Consider the following 19,688-nt stretch of genomic DNA (forward strand, 5'->3'; position numbering starts at 1 on the left):
TTAACAGATGTTAACAATCATACATCGTACATTTTACTGCGTGATGAAAATCTGAGAACCTACTTATACGAGATATTTCACAATCGAAACGAAAGAAACGGGGAATCCAAATAATCTTCGCTCAAAGAACCCACCCTCGAAAGTCGGAAATTAAAAATACGAATATCACCTCTGTAGCACCGGTCGGTTTCGACGTCGATACGACACGATGCACCCTGTTTCCCCGAACCAGTCGATCCAGTCCCCATTATATCTGCTACACTTGTTACTGATCATAAACGAGTGCGAAAGTGAGCATCGAAGATTCCCGGTTTCGCCGTAGTAACTCGGTGCTCGTCGCGCTCTCGTGCACGAGGGTTGGGGCGAACGTTGCGCAGGGGGTTTCTGTGCGCGATGCCACAGCCAACCGACGCTAGTATCTAGGGGGCTGTTTTCTCCCTCTCAGTTGGCCGCGATTCAGCGTCGGGTGTATGTCCCGCTCGTCGCGGTTCGACCGACGCGAAAACACGGCGATTGTCACGAGCAACGTTTCCTACGGATCGTCTTCTTCGTCGAAAATCCCGCTCCCTTCCTTTGCGTATTTTCGTGACAGTAAATCACAGTGCGTCGACGTCTGAATAATCGAATATCGGCGAGTTCGCGTTCTTCTTATTCCAAAACTGATATTGTTGGTGCGGCTCGTTTCGAGTATAATCGTAGAGAAGTGTGCGAGAGTCGAAGGAGACAGTGTTAGCGCAGTTAGTATCTAAGAGGGAAGTGTAAGAGAAACGGGATAGGGGTTTCTATTGGATCAGAGAATCGCAGGACGTTTAGATCGGTGTGATACGTGGTGCCGGATCTACGTATCCTTATACTCGGGTCGTTATCGGATGTTTCAAATTCGTTGGATCGGTGATTTAACTAGATGGATAAGTCACGAATGTCACGGATAATTGGGAGAGTTTGACTGATCCCGAGATAGCCAAGGCAGCCCTCGAGGGATCCCAATCGGTTAGGATCCGACGAGAGCCGATCGGGGTATAAATAAGAAGCAGAACGGGCCAGTTATTTCCATCGTGACGCACAGTCGCGGCTACTGTCTGTGTGTTCCGGGGTATACGCGGTGGCGAAAGATTGATTGCGTTAAAGAGGAACTAGCGCGCGATCGCTTGACTCGTTTGCCAACCCGTTCCGATCCGCTGCTCTCCTAGAGCGCTCGAATGGGAACGTGCATTTCGGCCAGCGAAATAATTTTCAATTTCGGCCGTTCGTTACGCGGATTAACCCCGTCGAACCGGTCAATAATCGTAACGCTGTTCGATTTATTTTTCCTTCGTCTAAATACAGTTCTGCTTGCTGGCGAATCTTTCTTTAAATCCTCTGCATTCTATCGAGTTGTCTAACCGAACCGAGGAAATCAATGAACATCAGCCAGCTTCCTTCGTATCAATCTCAACCTGTCCACGATGAAGTCTCTGCCTATCGTCGTCTATCATCGAGCTCGATAAAATCGAGTTTGCCGAGCTGCCACGGGACCTAAGACAACATGGACGGAACAGGGTCAGGGCTATGGGAATGTTGAACTGGCGGAAGCGGAATATCCCGGTGGAAACTCGAGGCACAGCCGAGCTGCAAGCCCGAGGAGAGGATGAGACGTCTGGAGGAAGAGGCCACATCGAACAATCGATCGCAGCTTCGACGATAATTGCTAAAGCCGATGCAGCAGTCTCCTCCACGGTTGAACGGTCGCTTCTCTACCGGTAATGCATCGTGAAAGGGTTGCACTGCGTGCTCGAACAACGTCGCGGCTGATCGTCTCGAGAATGAAAGGGACGCGCGATTCCTGAGCCGATCGATCACCGATCCTTCGTTTATTCTTCTGTAGAACGTGCAACAGACACGCGATATCTCGAGGGATTTATGTTCTATCGACGAGAAATTCTTAGATGATGTTTCGTTCCAGTGACCTGCGAGGAAATCGTCGAGCGACCATCGACTGAGGCATCGACGAGTTTGTCGAGATTACGTTCGAAAAGGGCAAGGAAGTGGAAAGTGGCCTGCGTTTGAAGATCGGAATGTAGATGTTAATGGAGGATCTTTTAAAGTGATACGAATGATCGTGGGTCGCTGTTAATGATAACGGAGAACGGTTTATCGACGATTTTCTTTTAAATGATATTGACGACAGCTTCGAATGATGGAAGTACGATGGTAGTTTGACGGATCAATGATTAATCGTCGACGAATAAATACGGTGCGTTTGGTCGATTTTATGTAAATAACTGTGCGCTTAATAACGTCAAATTATTTGCAGCGTTTAATTGATTTATCGAGACATGTTCACTGGAACGAACTGGTTACGGTACCGATAGAACGATATAGATTTGTCTATTTTCTTCGTCAATTTTATTTATCGAGAATCGAAATATCAGAAGGAGTATTATTTTTGCTATTTCCGCAAGATCGCGAAATTCCTTCAGAGTTTTTACATATCCTGGGATATCTGGTACAACGGTAGAGATGCTCGCCACGCTTCAGTCAACATATCAGACGGATTTTTCTCGCAACTGCAACGGACAGGCCCGAATGTACGCGTCTAGCCGTGAAAACGTTCTACCATCGAGCACACACCGCTGAATAAACAAACGTAACTGCATCGTGTCTCTCGAAAATTCCATGAAATTCATTTTTCTTGAAAAAAAAAAAAAATAACAAAAAGTAGAACGTAGATAAAGAAAAGGAAAAGAAAAGGAGTAAAACTCTTGATAGGAGAAGAAAGATGGTCTGGATGTAATTTAATATAGAGGAGACAAGTTTGGAGGCAGTCGATCTGAAGACACAGTGGTGCACCCGGTGAAAAACGTGTGTCGAACATGCATCGTTTTTAGTAGGTCAGTACCGAGGGGGAAAGAAAGTTCGTAACTGGCGAACTTGAGGGACGTTGGTGGCGAGTGCATCGACGGAACACGGTGCATAAACATTTTCCGGGCCATCTGCTTGGCAAATGCAAGAACAACGTCCGATCGTAAACGATAAAACTTTTTACACCCGAATCTTCGTGATACGAATCATTGCACGACGATTCTACGCGGAATATTGCGAGAAGAAATATCATTGGGGGAATATTTTCGGGAGGACCGAGAATTGAAAACTAAGAATCGAGAATTTTGAGAATTGAGATGCGAGAGCCGAGAATTGACCGGAAAAATTAAGAACTGGTAGAAATTTGAGAATCGAGAGAATTGTCAAAAGAGTTGATAGTTGAGAATTCGGAGTGAAAAGCTGAGAATTGAAAATTAAGAGCTGAGTCTGTATATTGCGAACTGAGAACTGGGAAATGAAAGTTGAGGCCTGAGAATTGAAAACTCGAAGCTGCAGGCTGAGAATTAAAGATTAAGAACTGAAAACTGTATATTGCGAACTGAGAACTGGGAATTGAAAGTTGAGGCCTGAGAATTGAAAAGTCGAAGTTGCAAGCTGAGAATTAAAGATTAAGAACTGAAAACTGTATATTGCGAACTGAGAACTGGGAATTGAAAGTTGAGGCCTGAGAATTGAAAAGTCGAAGTTGCAAGCTGAGAATTAAAGATTAAGAACTGAAAACTGTATATTGCGAACTGAGAACTGGGAATTGAAAGTTGAGGCCTGAGAATTGAAAAGTCGAAGTTGCAAGCTGAGAATTAAAGATTAAGAACTGAAAACTGTATATTGCGAACTGAGAACTGGGAATTGAAAGTTGAGGCCTGAGAATTGAAAAGTCGAAGTTGCAAGCTGAGAATTGAAAATTAATAGCTGAGAACTGTACATTGCGAACTGAGAACTGGGAATTGAAAGTTGAGGCCTGAGAATTGAAAACTCGAAGTTGCAGGCTGAGAATTAAAGATTAAGAACAGAAAACTGTATATTGCGAACTGACAGCTGCGAATTAAAAACTCGAAGCTGCAAGCTGAGAATTGAAAATTAAGAACTGAAAACCGTATATTGCGAATCGAGAACTGGGAATTGAAAGTTGAGGTCTGAGAATTGAAAATTAAGAAACTGGGAACTGAGAGATCCGAGGACTGCGAGTTGAGAGCTGAGAATCGAGAAAACTGGAGAAAAATTGGGAAAAAGATATTCGTAAGGAGTTCAAGTGTGTAGCGTAGAATATCGTATTAGAATATAACATTAGTAGGACATCACTGGTGGAAGTTCCAAAATGAAATGGAATCGTTGTCGCGTGGCTCGCCGTGAACTCTGATGCCGATACGGGGTGGTGCGTCTTATCGAAACCGGGGCGAGGTGATTAATCGTCACTGCGGATACGTTGACGAGTCGATGCAGCCGGACTGCACGGTTCGTCGACGTGATTCTCGTCAGCTTCGTGCTTCTTTCGAATCAGTCAACGGCCTGACCCAGACTGCGGGTTGAATGACGTCCACGGAAAGGCAAGAAATCATGGAATTGCGTGGAATCACGAACGAAGATCGATTTCGTGACGACTCTTTTTAGATCTTTAAAGCATTGCACGATTAATACTGTCTTGAACGTTTGAACGAACGAACGATGGTGATTTATCGATGGAATGTATTTTCATTTTTAATGTTTTATCCGGAGTACAGGAATATCGGGTCGATGGGGAAGTAATCTCGGTTTTGTGGATTTTATAGGAAGTAAATTTACAGACAATGATGTTGCTATTCTTTTCCATTGGCCCGTAAGCCTCTTGAAATTGAAAACTAAATTTTCATTTGATTCTATCGTAACAGATTGTAATTGAAGTTTACAGCTGAACGAAAACAAAGCACAAACTGGTATATACGATCCATAGATTTTTAAAAAAGGATATTTCAATTAGAAAATCGTTCGAGCTTCGATACTCTCGTTCGAAATTTTCAATTAGAAGTTGGAGTAAAAAATAGGTCAATAGGCGATTGTTGTAGGAAAATATAAATTCTGATTGAGAAGAATTCCATATAATTCTCTGAGCTTTACGTAACAAACGTACCAGTATCTTAGTTTATCTAAATAATTTTAGACAAAACTATAATAATTTTAGGCAAAGACTAGAGAAAGTTAACGGTTTGAATTTATCGTATTCTACTAATCAAATATGTAAAATTAGAGTACCTCAGCATGGAGAAACAGATTAGTCGAGGAACCTATTTAGTTGAGGAATTTTCTTCGACATTGTTATCATTACATAGACGCAGGGATTTCCTATTTTGTACGAGAGGATGGAACAGCGTTTATTATACGATTTAACGACCGTATGGGAGGATTATTGGAACGTTGGCGAGAGAGGACCGTAGCCATCTTCCACGTTGTGCAGAGAGGCTTTCGTTTCGCGTTGTACGATCGATCGATGAATTTAATCTGCGCAAACAGCGGATGGTCTAGCGTTATCAATAGCGGCCACTGATCTGCTTCTTCCCCTTATTCGTCGTCCCGTGACGATTGTTTGCATTTTGGATCCTTCGGTGAAAGCGCGCCTTCGGTTATGCTTTCAAGAGATTCCCTGTCAAACTCTCTAGCTGATTTTACATATCGTTGAACGTTCGCTTAATTTACTTTTTACAGTCCTGGCTGTGAAAATAGAGTTACGAAAGAGTCGCTCAATAATATTACATCAGCGGAGCTTCTTTAAATCTTCGTAACGTTATTACGATCAAAAGTATTACGTATTTCGATGACAGAATTCGAATACCTCGATTAACTTGTCCTTATTTAGGAAGCACAGAGGAGAATCGCTTGGACCGTTCGGAACTCGCAGATTCTCCAACTTTCAAGAACTTCCTGCCAAGTCTATTTATGTGGAACACACTACGAGCTAATTTTACTCGATTACATAATTGATTACGGTTCACGAGCCTTCGATTGTGTTCTCGTCGCAGTTACGACTGTAAGCCTTGACACGGGCTTCCAGTCGGCACGCGACAGTTAAATTGTTCAACAACAACGTTCTACGCAAACACTGTCGTTTATTAGGTTGTCCGAAAAGTTTCTTTCGTTTCGTAAGGTGATAATAGATGAACAACAATTTCTGTTTTATATTATTTTATTCAATTACGTATGATCTATTTCGTTCTATTTCTATTATTATATTCGCGCATAATTCAATAAACTAATATAAAACGAAAAACGAACGAAACTTTTCGGACAACCTAATCCATCGATTATTAATCGGAGTTTCGATCGATAGAAATCTGATCAATTGGATTCGATCGTCTTTTTCGAAACATTTGTCAAATCTCCAGATGGATTGTATTTAACAGATTCCAAATTTTCAATCTCTATCTCTGCCGACAAAGTTCCACGATTTTGCTATTTTTAGTAAATTCTTGCACGTTAGTCTATAGAAATTTAATTGATCAGCTATTGAAAATGGAAATGACGACTGTTCCAAGCTTTTCTACTGCCAAATTCCTCGGCGTCTCTTTTCCCTTTCGAAAGATTTATTAGATAGATTGAAATCTCTGCAAAGGTTTACTATTTTCCTGTGACTAAAAGTGCACATTGGTCTTCGAAAGTCTAGGAAACCTGCAATGAAAGATGCAGAACTTTTCGATCTTAAAGTTGTTCGTCATCGTCTCTGGTTTTTCAAATAGGCCCGTTCAATTACAGAATGCCGAACTTGGCCACGGAATTCCCAGCGGCGTACAATAATTGAAATTAATCACCGGCGCAGATACAACTGATTTAATGCGCGGCTTAATCTAGGCGCTGACACGTTCAGCGCGCGACTCACGATGAGTTACGGCAATTCACGCGCAAGACAGCATCCATTTACAATGGAGACACTTACAGATTAGCCGTGCACAGGGTGTACCTGCGAGAATTCGCCGCGTTGCACGCTGTCCGCGCGAATTGCCCGCGCGAGACCGTGAAACTTCCTTTCTTCCTCGATTTAATTAAAAATTTCACGGCGATAGAGAAAGAATGCCTATCCAAAGTCATCTGCATAAATGTCTTTGAATTATGATGATCGAATATGCTTATTAATATTAATACTATCCTATAGAAAGTCTGACGCGCTTCACATAATAGAAATACTTTTCACGTTCCACAGAACATTAGATGTTGCTAATTTTCATAATTTATTACTTATTTTCGCGTTTAAAGCAATATTCTTTCACATTTAAATTCGACGAACGTAAAGCAGATAGACAGCGTAGATTACGTGGAAATTCTTTAAAACTTGCCGGTGCATCGGTGAATCTGCTAAAATTCTGTTTCACTCGTCGACAAACACACCCGAACACACTCTCGCGCGTTTATCTTCTTTTATTTATTTTTTTTTTAACTCTCTACCCACCCTTATCGTGTCAAAAAACAGGGGAGGAGAAAAATCCTGCAACCTACGATCACAGGAAAAATGAGGGAGAGAGAGAGAGAGAGAGATGGCAGTACGAAATAGCAGTTTGTTGAAGCGGTAGAACATTCGAATAGCAGATTCCACTCCATTTTCCACTGTATTCCGAAGCACAGGTACCTCCATTTACAGATTAAACCACGTCACACCCGGTATAGAGGGTGAAGGGAAAATTGGCTGGTCGGGGCTCGTTCTTTCGAGGCTATTCCCTTTAAAAGGGTCTCGGCACGAGCTGGTACGAGTAGCTGCGAGCGAAACGACAACAATATCGGTGGACTCGCGTGCGAATAGCGGCGCGTAAATTGCGCTTGGCACCGGTCGATCGATGCGAATCGAAACAAACGTGGAGGACCGGAAGCGTTCGTGCGCGCTCCATAAATTTCCGATTTGTGGTCGTGGACGATGCAGTTTCCTGGTGAATTCTGTTTCACTCGAGCAACGTGTTTGGGGAGACGTCGTTCTTCGACGATAAGAAGAAATCGAGCTTCGCAAAGGCAGACGAGACTAAAAGCGTGCATTCGTTTTACATTGGCTTAGGGCGGGTCAAGATCAGCGTGCCGCGGTCAGAAAATTCTTCGACCCGCGCCTCTTTGCCCCTCTGACACACTTGCTATCATTGCGCGCCGGATAACCAGTGTCTCGAACTTTTCTCTTCTCTCTTTTCGAAAGAAAACGGCAAGCCAGAGGTATACATATACAGCGACTCGCCAAAGTATTTCGATTCTTATGGTAGAAAGCTCGTGTTGTACGGAAGATCGTGAAACTTGATCAGCACTGTAACGAAACACGACTGTTCTGATCGTATTCGTAAAATTTGAAACTGATACGACAATGTGAATGCAAGACGCGTTTACTGCGAAGAACTGAGTTGCTAAAAGAATATGTTGCTGGTGAGGAATAAAGGTAACTTTAGTAACAGGCAATATATTCAAAGGACTGGAATCCTGTGTTGAAAGTATCGGAAGATCTTTCTATGTTGTTTAATAGGTAAATCTGGAGGAACGAGGCACTTTGTAGACTTCGTTTGAAGCGAGGTTTAATTTCCTGGTAAAGAGAGCACTCTGAATCCTTGTCCTGTATAAGGCCGAGATATATACCGAACATTAAATAATATCGTGCTTCAGCTTCTGTTCGTTATTTGAATGTACTCTAAGTATTTAATATATCTTCCCGACGACGAACGATTTAATAAATGTTACAGTGAATCAAAGTCGGCTTGCTGAATGAAGCGACGCGGAAGTCAATCCGCGAAACATCGTACGACATAATCGCGGTTTATGTCGCGCGTTATTCGATTCGACGTGGAAAAACACGCGCGACAGCGCAGCTGTTCGACGGTCAATTAGTTTCGATCAGGAAGCAATTTCAGGGACGCGCTTAGTAGACTTTTTCCGCCAATAAACCGCTGCGTTATAGGTTCATTAAGCCGTTTCCTGAAGCGCCCAATCGTTCCGCTTTTGCCGTTGAATAGCCTTTAATTACGAATTTCTCGTTATTTGTTGGCCTTCGACTGTGTCGATCGGCTGTCACGAATTTTCTTTTTTCTTTCTTTTTTTTTTGCCAACGTTCGCAACGTTCGCAGAATGTTTGCGATGAAAGTTCATTTTAAGAAAAGAGCAAGTGCTATTTTTAGAATAAAGAAGGAAGCAAGAGTTATGAAGTGTGTTGATTTTCGTTGAATGACCGAATGAATTTGCATAATGAAAGATTGAATGGCGCCGCGTTGAACAAGATGGTCTTCGTGACTGCAATTGCATCGATCAGAGCCCATCAATTACACGAGGCAGGAGACCCTGTCAGAAACAGAGCACGTTTTCTGCAACATCCACCGGCAAATTTGATCGTTAATTCGTCGAATTCTTCGGACTAAATTCTTCCCGCGTCGAGACGAACCGCTTTAAAAACAAGCGTATTAAAGTAAGCGTTTGCATGTTAATCAGGACATTATCGAACTCGTATTTCTCACGATTTTTATTTTTCAATCGTATTTCGTTGTTCCACTTTGATCCGCTACTTTTTCAAATTTTTTACAGTATCTAAAGCATGCATTTAATGGTGCGTTTTATTATCTTTTTCTATAAACGTTAAATTCCCCATTTTTCTTGCTATTTTATCCTGCTTTTCTTGTTCCCTTTTTCTACATTTACATTTTTTACTTACTCTCCAGTTATGGATGCTCTGCTTTGTATCTCTTGTCTTTAGTTTCCCTCTTGTACATGGAATATTTTTTACACTTTGCTCGGTTCTATCCCCCCCCCTCTCTGCTCGTTTCCATTTTTAGTATATTTTGTACTTTTTACTCGTTCTTCGTCTCATTCTCATTTTCTTCTCAAGTATTTTGAAAACTTTTTATACTTGTTCTTTCTAAATGAATCCTCTTTTATCTCGTGCTCTTTCGCAATTCCGCCAGTGATCTGAGAAGAAAATCTTCTATTTTCCTTAACTTCATTGAAATTCTTACTTGCTTCCTTCCATGTTTCGCATACTTTTTTTTAACTGAAAATTTCGAGATCTCGTTACAGTCGTAGTTTAGAATTATTCTACTACCCCCCTCCCTCGTACACCACCTTTCTACTATCTTGTTAGACTACGGTATTTTAATTCGAAGAAATTTCTGCAACTCCAACTTCGCGATACTTGTTTCGGAACTTGGACTTAATTTACTCCGTGAGAAACTTAGATACAGAAACTCTGCAGCAACTTTAGAACTGAATTCGCCATTTAGATTGTCAATTAAATTTTATAGCCGAGATTTTATTGCTCTATAAAAGTGTTAGTGGGAAAGGTCGGAAGCCTCGATTAGGATCGTTAATTATCGTGAAAAATGTTCGGAGGATTATAAAAGCGAGGCTCGAACACTGGTTTTCTTCGTGGTAGTCTCGAACTAAACCATTCTGCCATGAAGCTAGTAAGTCGTGGGTTTTTATTTTAGGCACTTGCAGCACATAAAATTTCCTCGGGACTTAGGATTAATTTACCTACTTCCTAGGACTTTCTCCGTCAGTATATCTCGTCTCCTTTACTTTCGTTCCTTTCCTCCCACTCCTTCACTTTTCCTTCATCCTTCGTCCTAATTATCATCCCATTCCCTCTTTCCCCCATTTTTTTATTCACCGTTTTATCTCCTTCGTCTTTTATTATCCAGCATGCGTGCATATACAGAGATACTTGTGAGAAACTAGGTCGAGTTATCTTTTTTAAAGCGAAGACGGAAGAAAAATGCTCGAGATATTCCACTTTCCACTTCAAACGGATCCATCACGTTCTTCCGCTTAAACAATGGTCCCCATAATCATACTATTTTTTAGCATCTGTCTCGAGACACGTGCTTCCACTCGCTTTTTAACCCAATTTCATCTGAAATTTAAACTTCCGCGCTTATTCTCTGCTCAGTCATCGTTTCTTCAGCCTTTGGCGTACGCTATCCTTGCGACGAGTAATTCCTTCCGATGGGTAATTAGAAAAGGAACCGGAGAACGAGGGAGAAAGGAAAAAATGAGCGAGAGAACATAATTTGTCCCGGCTCGTTTGTAGGATTTGTGGCGGGGGCCGCGGCGAATAAAAAGAGGATCCTCTTTGTGCTCGCTGCCAGCCTTCACAAAGTGTACCCGTCGCTCGTACACAGGAATAAGTTATGAAACGGCGGCTGGATAAAAACTTTTTGATCCCTCTTTCCCGCAACGAGAGTCTTAAGCCGCACCCACGTCTCCTGCTCGTTTTCCTCCTCTCGCTCTTTCGCCAAGGGAGATCAAGGACCCACCACCGATCGGTCGACTAAGAAGACGCGAGAGCTTCTCGCCCCCAATCGAATAACATCGGCTATCGAGTTTGCATGGAGGACGACGAGATTGAAATAGCTGCTGGCGACTAACAGCGTGGATCTTTGCTTGTCGCACGATCGTGAGCTGCAGCAGAGATGAGGTTCTAGTTAGGTAGACAGAGAATTCTTTGTCGACTTTGATAAATAGATGCGGATTCATCGAATGATTTCGGTATACAGCGAGCGTGTAGGTCCCGAGTCTTGTTCGAGAGTTCCAACTTTAATGTCGTACTGTATCATAAAACTCACTCTGTCCCATTGTTTGATTTTCAACGATCTGCTAAAAAATAACTTCAAAGATAGAACGAACGTTCGCCCTGTTACCATTCCATGTACGTGCAAATCATACGACTCGCTTAATTTCCATATGCAATATCTAAATAAAAAATTAGTCAAAAACTTGAAAACTTGGGAATTAAAGTTTGCTGTGCGATCAAATTCCTGTTATTTGCCATGGCGCGAAATTTTCGCTCGCATCTATTTAACTTTTCAATTACAAATTGCACCTGTACCGAGAGAAGTTGGAAACCAGGACCAAAGTTGCCACTGTTGCCAAAGATGATCCTCGTCGAGGAAGACTCGTTCTTCTCTAATCCGGCGGACGCGTTGCAAGGGTCGCGTATCGAAAGGCTAATCCGTGGGTAATTACGGTAAATTGAATCACGGCGACGGCGAGGAGGACGGTTGTGCGGCGTGGGTGCGTCGTCGACTGAGTTATCACCGTCTGCCAGAAACAGGGCCGGACCTCGTGACCCGATATTGCGCCGGAACGCTCCGATATTGGCAGCGCTTCGGCCTCTCAGAAACGAAGAACAATAGGAGCAGCGGCGTGTGTGCCACCGCTATCTCCGGCCGCGGCGCTCCCTTTTGCTTTTGCCCAACTTTCCGTCGAGTTTCCCCTTGATCGTGCCACCGGGCCACCGTGAACCAACCCCTTGCCTCGCGGCTCACCCGACCAACCACCCCCGAGACCTTCGTTCGCGCGAAACGATCGCATCGTGCGCGAAAATAGACGCGATATGGGCCAGCACTCGTTGCATCGTCTACACACAAGAGATCGCAGAAAAATTGCTTCGATTCTATTCCTCCTTTTCCAACGTTTTCCCCCCTTTGCACGCCAATTCTCCCTCTTTTTACGTATTTTTCTGCTTTTTTCGTCTTTTAGGGGGAAATTAGGGAATCGTGAAAATGGGGGTGGAAGGTGTCATCGATTTTGCGACGTTGGTGCGTTCTTTGATCGCAATTGGTAGCATCGCGGACTAAGCTTTCGCTGCTCCCTTGAGTCATCCACGAGTTAACGTGGAATTATGTAGGTATATTCGTTTCTAAGTATCGAGATGTTTGGTTTAGTAGAAAATATGGTAATTGAAATATGGTATTGAGAAGCTGTGGAAGCAAAAAGTTGGTAGAAATCGTAGGATAAATGTTAGATAAAATGTGCGAGAAATTGAGGATAAATAGGGTAGAAAACTGAAACGGATAAGCTGAATGTGTCACGGTGTGTGCACACGTAGAAGCGAGCAAGAATTTTATTTTATTGTTATACACAGTTGATGAGATACTTATTCCAACATTTTATTGAACGTGTACTTCTTCATACTCCGGGTGTACACAACTTCCTTATACTCTAAGATGCCAACCGGGATAGTAATTCTAAGAGATTTCAATAATTTCCTAATGATTGTAGCTCATTTTCCACGAATGTCCTAACATTTACGAGCGATAGTATAAATAGCCTTAAAGCATCGAGCAAGCAACACACGCGGAGACTAAAAATCCCGTTTCCATTTCCGATAACTCATTCGCTCACTTAAAAACAGTGAACGATCGACGAGATTTGCATGCGAATGCGAAGATGGTAGCCATAAAGATTACCATCTTCCCTCGTTTACCAGTATCGACATTTAAAATTTAAACGCGAAATCTCTGTTTACAGCAGACGTGTCCAAGTTCAGTTTTACTATGTAGTTACTTACGAAAAAGTATTCCCAACACCCGGTACATGGTCATGGCCTATCCGTCGAGACGTTCGAACGAGAAAATGTTATTAAGCGGCCGGTGAATTTTTGCATGCGCAGCGAGCCGCGGTGACGTTCGTATCGTCGCGAGTACTAATGGACTGCGACGTTTTTACAGCGGGGACTAAAAGCTCCGGCCCATAAAAGTGACGTTTCGCGTGCAAGCTATTTATTCTTTGTACAGCGCGTTCGCGACCGGCTGCTATTGCTCGTCGCGCGATAAGCTCGCGACAGCGCGCGAACGCGAGCGTTCAAAGGCCGCGATTTCCGGTTCGATCGAGCCGTAGGAATTTCCAGCATCCTGTCGACGACTCGTCTTCTCCCTTGATTCCTCTATTTTGATTGGAAAAGCGAAGATTAACGTCGATAAAATATTACTTTACACAAAAGGCGTCTGACATTCGTTTAAAAACGTCGTCGAATTATACACCGCTGAAGATAATTCGTGTCAGGTTCGATCGAGACATTGCGGTCGCTCGTACTTTCCGCGACGTGTATTTTTGTTTCCTTTTTTTAAGCAAATTTACAGCAGTTTAAGAAGTTAGACAAATATCGTATTTTGAAGAATCATAGACTTGTGATTATTTTCTTATTTGGAGGATTAGATAGATTTAAAGGATTATTTTCTATGTGGTTTCGATTCTCGCATTGATATCCTTTTAACGATCGTCTTAAAGTCGAAGTTTATTACAGTCATGAAACAACTTCCAACTGTGATAGAACGTATTATAGCGGCAACGATAGAATATTTAGACCACACGTCTCGCCTTTTCTTTCCTCTTTCGAAGCTACAGCGTAAAACCATCGCCTGAATAATACATAACTTATCGAGTCTGCGAGCGATTCTCCGCTTCTATACGCGTGAATGGCGCGATAAAATCATTCGAGACGTCCGCTAATTGTTTCGAACGGTGTAATAAAGCGAAAGGACAGAAGGAGAGTTGACGTTAAGGTTGAACTTTAGGATAATTCCGAGCTATTACGACGTCGATAAGATGTTCCGCAAACACAGAGGGAAGAAGAGTTACGTATTATCAGGCCACCTTGGTCCAACGTTCTTTCCATTGAAATTAGAATATAAAGAGCACCTTCTCGCTGGTAGCTGCTTCTAAAAGGGAAACTGCGTCGTAAAAAACTGGCTGCGCAGTCAGCTTTCAAAAGAAAATTCACTTGCAGCGGTTCAAAGGGCTCCGAAATGACACACCGTGAATTTTTCCTCTCATCAGAGAAACTCGCTAACCGGTCGTTCTTTGCAACAAAATACGATTAGTCGTGCAAAGTTAACGTCCATCCACCGTTAAACGCTTTTTCGTCCGCGCCTCGTTTAAAGCAAAGATCCGCGTTTCTATCGTGAAAACGCGTTTCCTCGTCACACTTTCGAGCTTGCCTAGAATCTTGCAGGTCCTTTCATATGCAAAGTTCGCGTTCTCCTCTTAACCAGCGTTCGCCTCTATATTTGCGCGCGATCATCCGCGTTCAATAACCGATTACATTCGCCCGTAGCTTTCGTTATGAAATGCTCTTGAAAAAAAAAAGGTAAAAAGGAAAAAAAAAGAAAAGAGGAAGATGCATATATTCGCTATGGATAGCTCACTATCCTACAAGAGTGTTATGGCACGAGGCGAAAGCCACACGACGATTTTCCATATTTTGCCTGGGAATCGCGTTGAAATGCGCGGCGGATTCGCGACGAAAAAGAAGGAACACACGCACACATAGAGAGGATAGCTCGAGCCGGTCGTGGTATGGAAAAATGACCGTAAATATGCATTCCGCTGGCAGCATCTTGTTCTTGAGTCGTGGAACGCGTCCTTTAAAATCATTTTTTTCCAAGCCGCGCGACAACCGCCTTGGAATTCAGAGATTCGCGCGGCCGAGCGGTCGACCTGCAGAATGCGGATCGACTTGGCAGAACGAGCACATTCTCGCGCGGCGAACGCATAATAGAAGGCCAAGCGAGACAGCGAGACAAGATCGAGCGAGTTTTCAGAAGGAACTCGGACAGATGTCTCTCGGCATACGTGGAGGTATTTTTTTTGTTTCAATGGTCGGAAGAAAGATTAGTTGAAGAACGAGCCACCTAAGTAGAATTCATACCGCGTGGCGTATGTACTCTTCCATTCACAAGTACTAGAACACCTGGTCTCCAGAACTTTAACGCGATCGATTCACCACGATCTAGCATTCACGCGGGACAACGATGCAAAACAATCGAGAAAATCCATCCGCCAGAATTCGAGGAGAAACGTAATTAAGAATCGCGCGAGTTCGCCCTTGCAGTCGTTTCTAGCTCGCATCCCGTGGAAAAATATCGCGAACCGGATGGTTCGGCGTAGAATCCGTATCGAAGGTTGCAACGAAATACGAAAAGACAGAGATATTGGATAGGGATGTTAACAAGACGAGCGCCAGGATTGATCGAAGCAACTAGAGAAAACGAGAAAGCTGCTTACGAACGAGGGTGTACGTGGAACTCGCTCGTGCGAGAAGTGCACTTGGGAAAAGTGTCTCTCCTAGACTAGTTACGTTCGTTTGCTGGAATCTTCCTGTTAGTACACTGCGAAGATTCTTTAAGCGATGCAGTTAGAATTAGAGAGAAAACAGCAAGTTCGACTGTTTGCCACGAGGCAAAATTAATTTCGTTTCCATCTTCGTACTGGAATCCTGCGATCCTCGTCGGTTTCCAAATTTTCATTGTGTAATCCGGAAGCAGATTCGAGGATGTTTCGCGCGAACTCCTCTGTGCACGGTAACTAGGCTAGAAATTCGGTAGCTTGCCTCGCCGTACGATTAATTCTAAGCTTCTTTTCCGACTGTTTCGCCTCGGATTTCTTCCAGTCACGTTGCTTTCCTGATTCTTCTTCGAGTCATGGCCACGCCACAGGAGCCACCGAGACTAGGAGCCTGTTTTCTTTTTGCAACTCGTCTCTCTTGCTCCTTCTAATTTACCGAATCTCTCTTTCAGTCGTTTATGCTCATGTAACTTTACATAGTCGGCGTTGAGAATCGTTGGCTCGTTCGTGATTCCGCGACTCGATCGGCCCCGATCGGCTCGCCAATTTACGTTATCAAACGGTGGATGCTTTCCATAGGAGGATTCTCCGGGTCTGAAAGGAAAATCCGAGCCGAATTGCCAACGACGGAAGGGAGCCGCGGCCCAGGTGACCCAGATGCGCACGCGACACGAATTCCAGGGAAAAAACGACAATAATGAGGAGACCAGACATTAACTGCAACCTCGACAATAAACACGTAAGACTGACGCGGATCGATTAGCAGGCGGGAGTAGAAGGAAAGCGAAGGAAACGGGGAGAGAAAATAGAGAAGAGAGGAAGAGGACGTAGCGAGCTGTGGATAAGAAACGTCGTATATTTTCGTGATCCATTTTCGACAGGAGAAGACACAGCGCGGATGCGCCAGGGATTAGAGAAGAAAGAAGATGTACAGAAACGTTTCTGCGAGCATCTTGCCAAACTTCCGCAGAAGCTTCTAATTTAGAAAAAGTACGGCGCAAGAGGAACCATAGAAGCCAAGAGATGTCTTTGAATCACAGATATTACGTGAGTATCGAGCATGGTTTCTTTCAGGGGTTTTCATTTTCCTCTTCTTTTTTTCTTTCTTTCTTTTGATTGGAAAATAGAATTAGTTTTAGTACTCTTCAATCTTTTGTTTCCCTTCAACGCTGCAACTGTACGTTCATCACTATTGATAGATGTTTTATCGATGTGCGATAACCTACGGATAGTCTAACGATAACTATGGATGAAACTTTGTGTATTTTTATGTTTCTCTTCCTGATTTCCGGCTACAAGTTCTTTTTTACGTTTCGATCGCCGATAATTTTAGCGTTAACGCATCTGCCTTATTTAATAAAATCACAATTTTCAAATTTTGAACGCGCACAATAAAAAAATATGATAGTACAGCGAGTACTTAAAAATATAAACATGAATTTTTTTTCCCAATAAAATATCCTACTTATGCCTGTATTATTCACGGCGTCTACAAAATGGTGTCGCGATATTAACAACGAAAACAAAAAAAGAAAAATGGAAAAAAATAAGAGAAAACGAAGGATGAGAGGGCCATTAGCTTGCCGACGAAAGAAAAATCGCCAGCTACTCATCCTCCTGGGCGAATCTCGAACGGGAATAAAGGAGCCGTGCTCCGATAAACGTTATTCCACTTCCGATAATATTTCTTCTTCACTGCGGAGCCCACGCTTAAGATGTTTTCACGGATTGATAGGACCGCTGTTATTTCTCCTCTTTCCGTAGGCGGAACTTTTCAGTCTTAAGAGCCCCGAAGGAGTTGCCGCCAACTGGAAAGTCGGTTACTGGGTTGATATCGTTCCGAAAGCGAAAGACAAACGCTGGCTGCCGCGGTTTAACTAAAATATTCGCTTCCGATGATGCCTCGCGGAGCCAGCCATCTTGTTAACGTGCAGTTATCAGAAACCTGGTAGAATTCCACATCGATTTGCAGTTCCAAATTATCTCAATGTTTTCTCCTTTTTTTTACTTTAAACAGACGTCCATTGTACCAACGTATTACGAATAATAGTAGATTTTCTGCAATTATATAATTTTTTGTCTTGTTTAGTCGTTTCCCTTTCCCTTTTCTTTTTCTTTCTGTTAATTATACAACGCGAATTCCTTGTAACTGGAGAATCGATACACTGTGATAACAGAGTTTTAACAGACACATCTTCGATTACGCGGTGAGATCTGTCGCTTTGTTTAGAAAGTTTGTTGCTCTTAGTCAACTACGATAAACCAACGAACCAACGGAATTGTTTATCGAAATTTGTCGAATGTTATCAAGATTTTGGTCTTGGATCCGACCAAATGACTATTCTTGAGAAACGATGAGTTTCTATTTACTCTGCGTGATAGAATCTGTGAAGCATCGAAGAAGAGATATCCGTTTCCATTAGATTCGCCGAAGCAATTATTCGTACTGTTTGTATAACCATTATCCTATTTCGCTTTTATCTGAACAATTTTCCCACTGTCCAGATACTGTCCTTTCCTCGTTGACGATTTACTAGGTGCGAGGAGAAGATAAGAGGCGGCACAATGGATATCGGAGCACCGAATAGCAGAGATGTAACTGAGTCACAGGATTCGTGCGGTCAAAATCATTGCTCACCGCTGAAGCCGGGAAAACAAAGGTGTAACTTATCGTCAGTCAGCAATATGCCAATTTGATCGTCGGATAAACTCGCTACCCTGAACTCTTCCTAGACGATCGATATCCCGATACCTACTATTCCATTGTGTTTGAAAATTAAACAAGCCGAAGGATAACAGAAAACTGTTATCTCGCCGGAGCAACGTTCTAATCCTTCGAGGATCCATTGTGCCAACGAACGTGCATGAATTCCTCTTGGGCTTCTTGCGCGAGCTTCTTGTCGCTCGGCGTGTAATTTCACGACCCTATAGTGAACGAAACGTTTGCCGAGATTACGCTTGTAGCGACACGAGACCGTACCGTTCCCAGGGACAAATTGAAGACGATTTGAGTGGCCACCGGTGACGAAAATTAGCGAAGAAGCATACGGCGATGCTACGAGGATGAAGAGAATTACTGTTGCATGTTGACTAACAACAACCGTATGAAATATCCTCTTAGTTTTCACTGAAAGTTCGTAGTGGAATTCTAGAGGATTGATAAATAGGTAACGAGAACTTGCTGCTGCAACCCGTTGAATATATTTGAAATAAATTAAATAAATTATAAATAAATATAGACAATGTCCAAAGTCGCAAAGATACTGTAGATATTAATCGATAACTCGTATAACTGATTCGCTCGCGATCGCGTCCGTTTATTTATACTGGTCGAGGGAGAGTGGGAAAATTCGAATTCGTCTTTGTTCGACGGTTGCACGTAGCAGCGACATTGTTTTGCCCGCAGTTTATTTATTCTTACATTACGTGTATCCTAACGATCTTGATACTCCGAGGCAAAACAACAACATTGTCCTCTGATTCATGTGCCGCTGCAAGTTCCATCCTATCGAATATTATAATCGGCAAATAAATTGGATATTTATGGATTGCGGAGAAATGAAAACGTTTAGGATATGATATGGAAAGTAAAGTATTCGCTGTAAAATATTTAGCAGGCGACGAATGAGATTTCTATTCAGATTCCTTAGATTCTATTTAGACTCGTTTAAGATCTCTTTCGGTGCGCTCGTAAAGATATGGATTTGCACGAAGATTCGATAAAGGAAACCGTGGAAATTATATTTTATGTACTATGGCGCTTCTAATTTATCTCTCGATCGCTGGATGTTCATTTCATTCGCATGAAACTTTGCATCCCATAGTGATTGACCGATCGAAATGCAGAGATGGCAATCTTAGCATGGAATGTTATGTTTTTGCACGGTGAACCATATGTGGTTTCTTTCCACGCAACGTATCAAGGAAGTGGCGCTATTATCTCGCAAAATTCTATTACACGTTTCGAGACACGCTGCGCGTCAGTGTTAAAAGCACAGTAGCGAGAG

At 42.8% G+C, this 19,688-nt stretch overlaps 2 protein-coding genes across 5 annotated transcripts in view; one reads left to right on the forward strand and one right to left on the reverse strand.

The window, feature by feature from the left end:
* Positions 1-19,688, reverse strand: part of LOC117205321 (very-long-chain enoyl-CoA reductase) — a 146,831-nt gene that overhangs the window by 21,318 nt on the left and 105,825 nt on the right. The gene's annotated exons all lie outside the window — the stretch shown is intronic.
* LOC117205320 (facilitated trehalose transporter Tret1-2 homolog) overlaps positions 422-19,688 on the forward strand; it is a 121,983-nt gene continuing 102,716 nt past the window's right edge. Inside the window, exons 1-3 of one of the 4 annotated variants that reach the window (XM_033443605.1) lie at positions 422-737; positions 1,327-1,739; positions 16,261-16,728. In XM_033443605.1, the coding sequence (XP_033299496.1) occupies positions 16,705-16,728 (24 nt within the window). In that variant the 5' untranslated portion in view covers positions 422-737; positions 1,327-1,739; positions 16,261-16,704. Of the gene's footprint in view, positions 738-764; positions 1,740-16,260; positions 16,729-19,688 lie in introns of those variants that run through there. The other 3 variants (XM_033443604.1, XM_033443606.1, XM_033443607.1) reach the window with 3 other exon arrangements.

Source organism: Bombus bifarius, unplaced genomic scaffold (assembly GCF_011952205.1).
Source record: "Bombus bifarius isolate JDL3187 unplaced genomic scaffold, Bbif_JDL3187 scf7180000007990, whole genome shotgun sequence".
Lineage (NCBI taxonomy): Eukaryota > Metazoa > Arthropoda > Insecta > Hymenoptera > Apidae > Bombus > Bombus bifarius.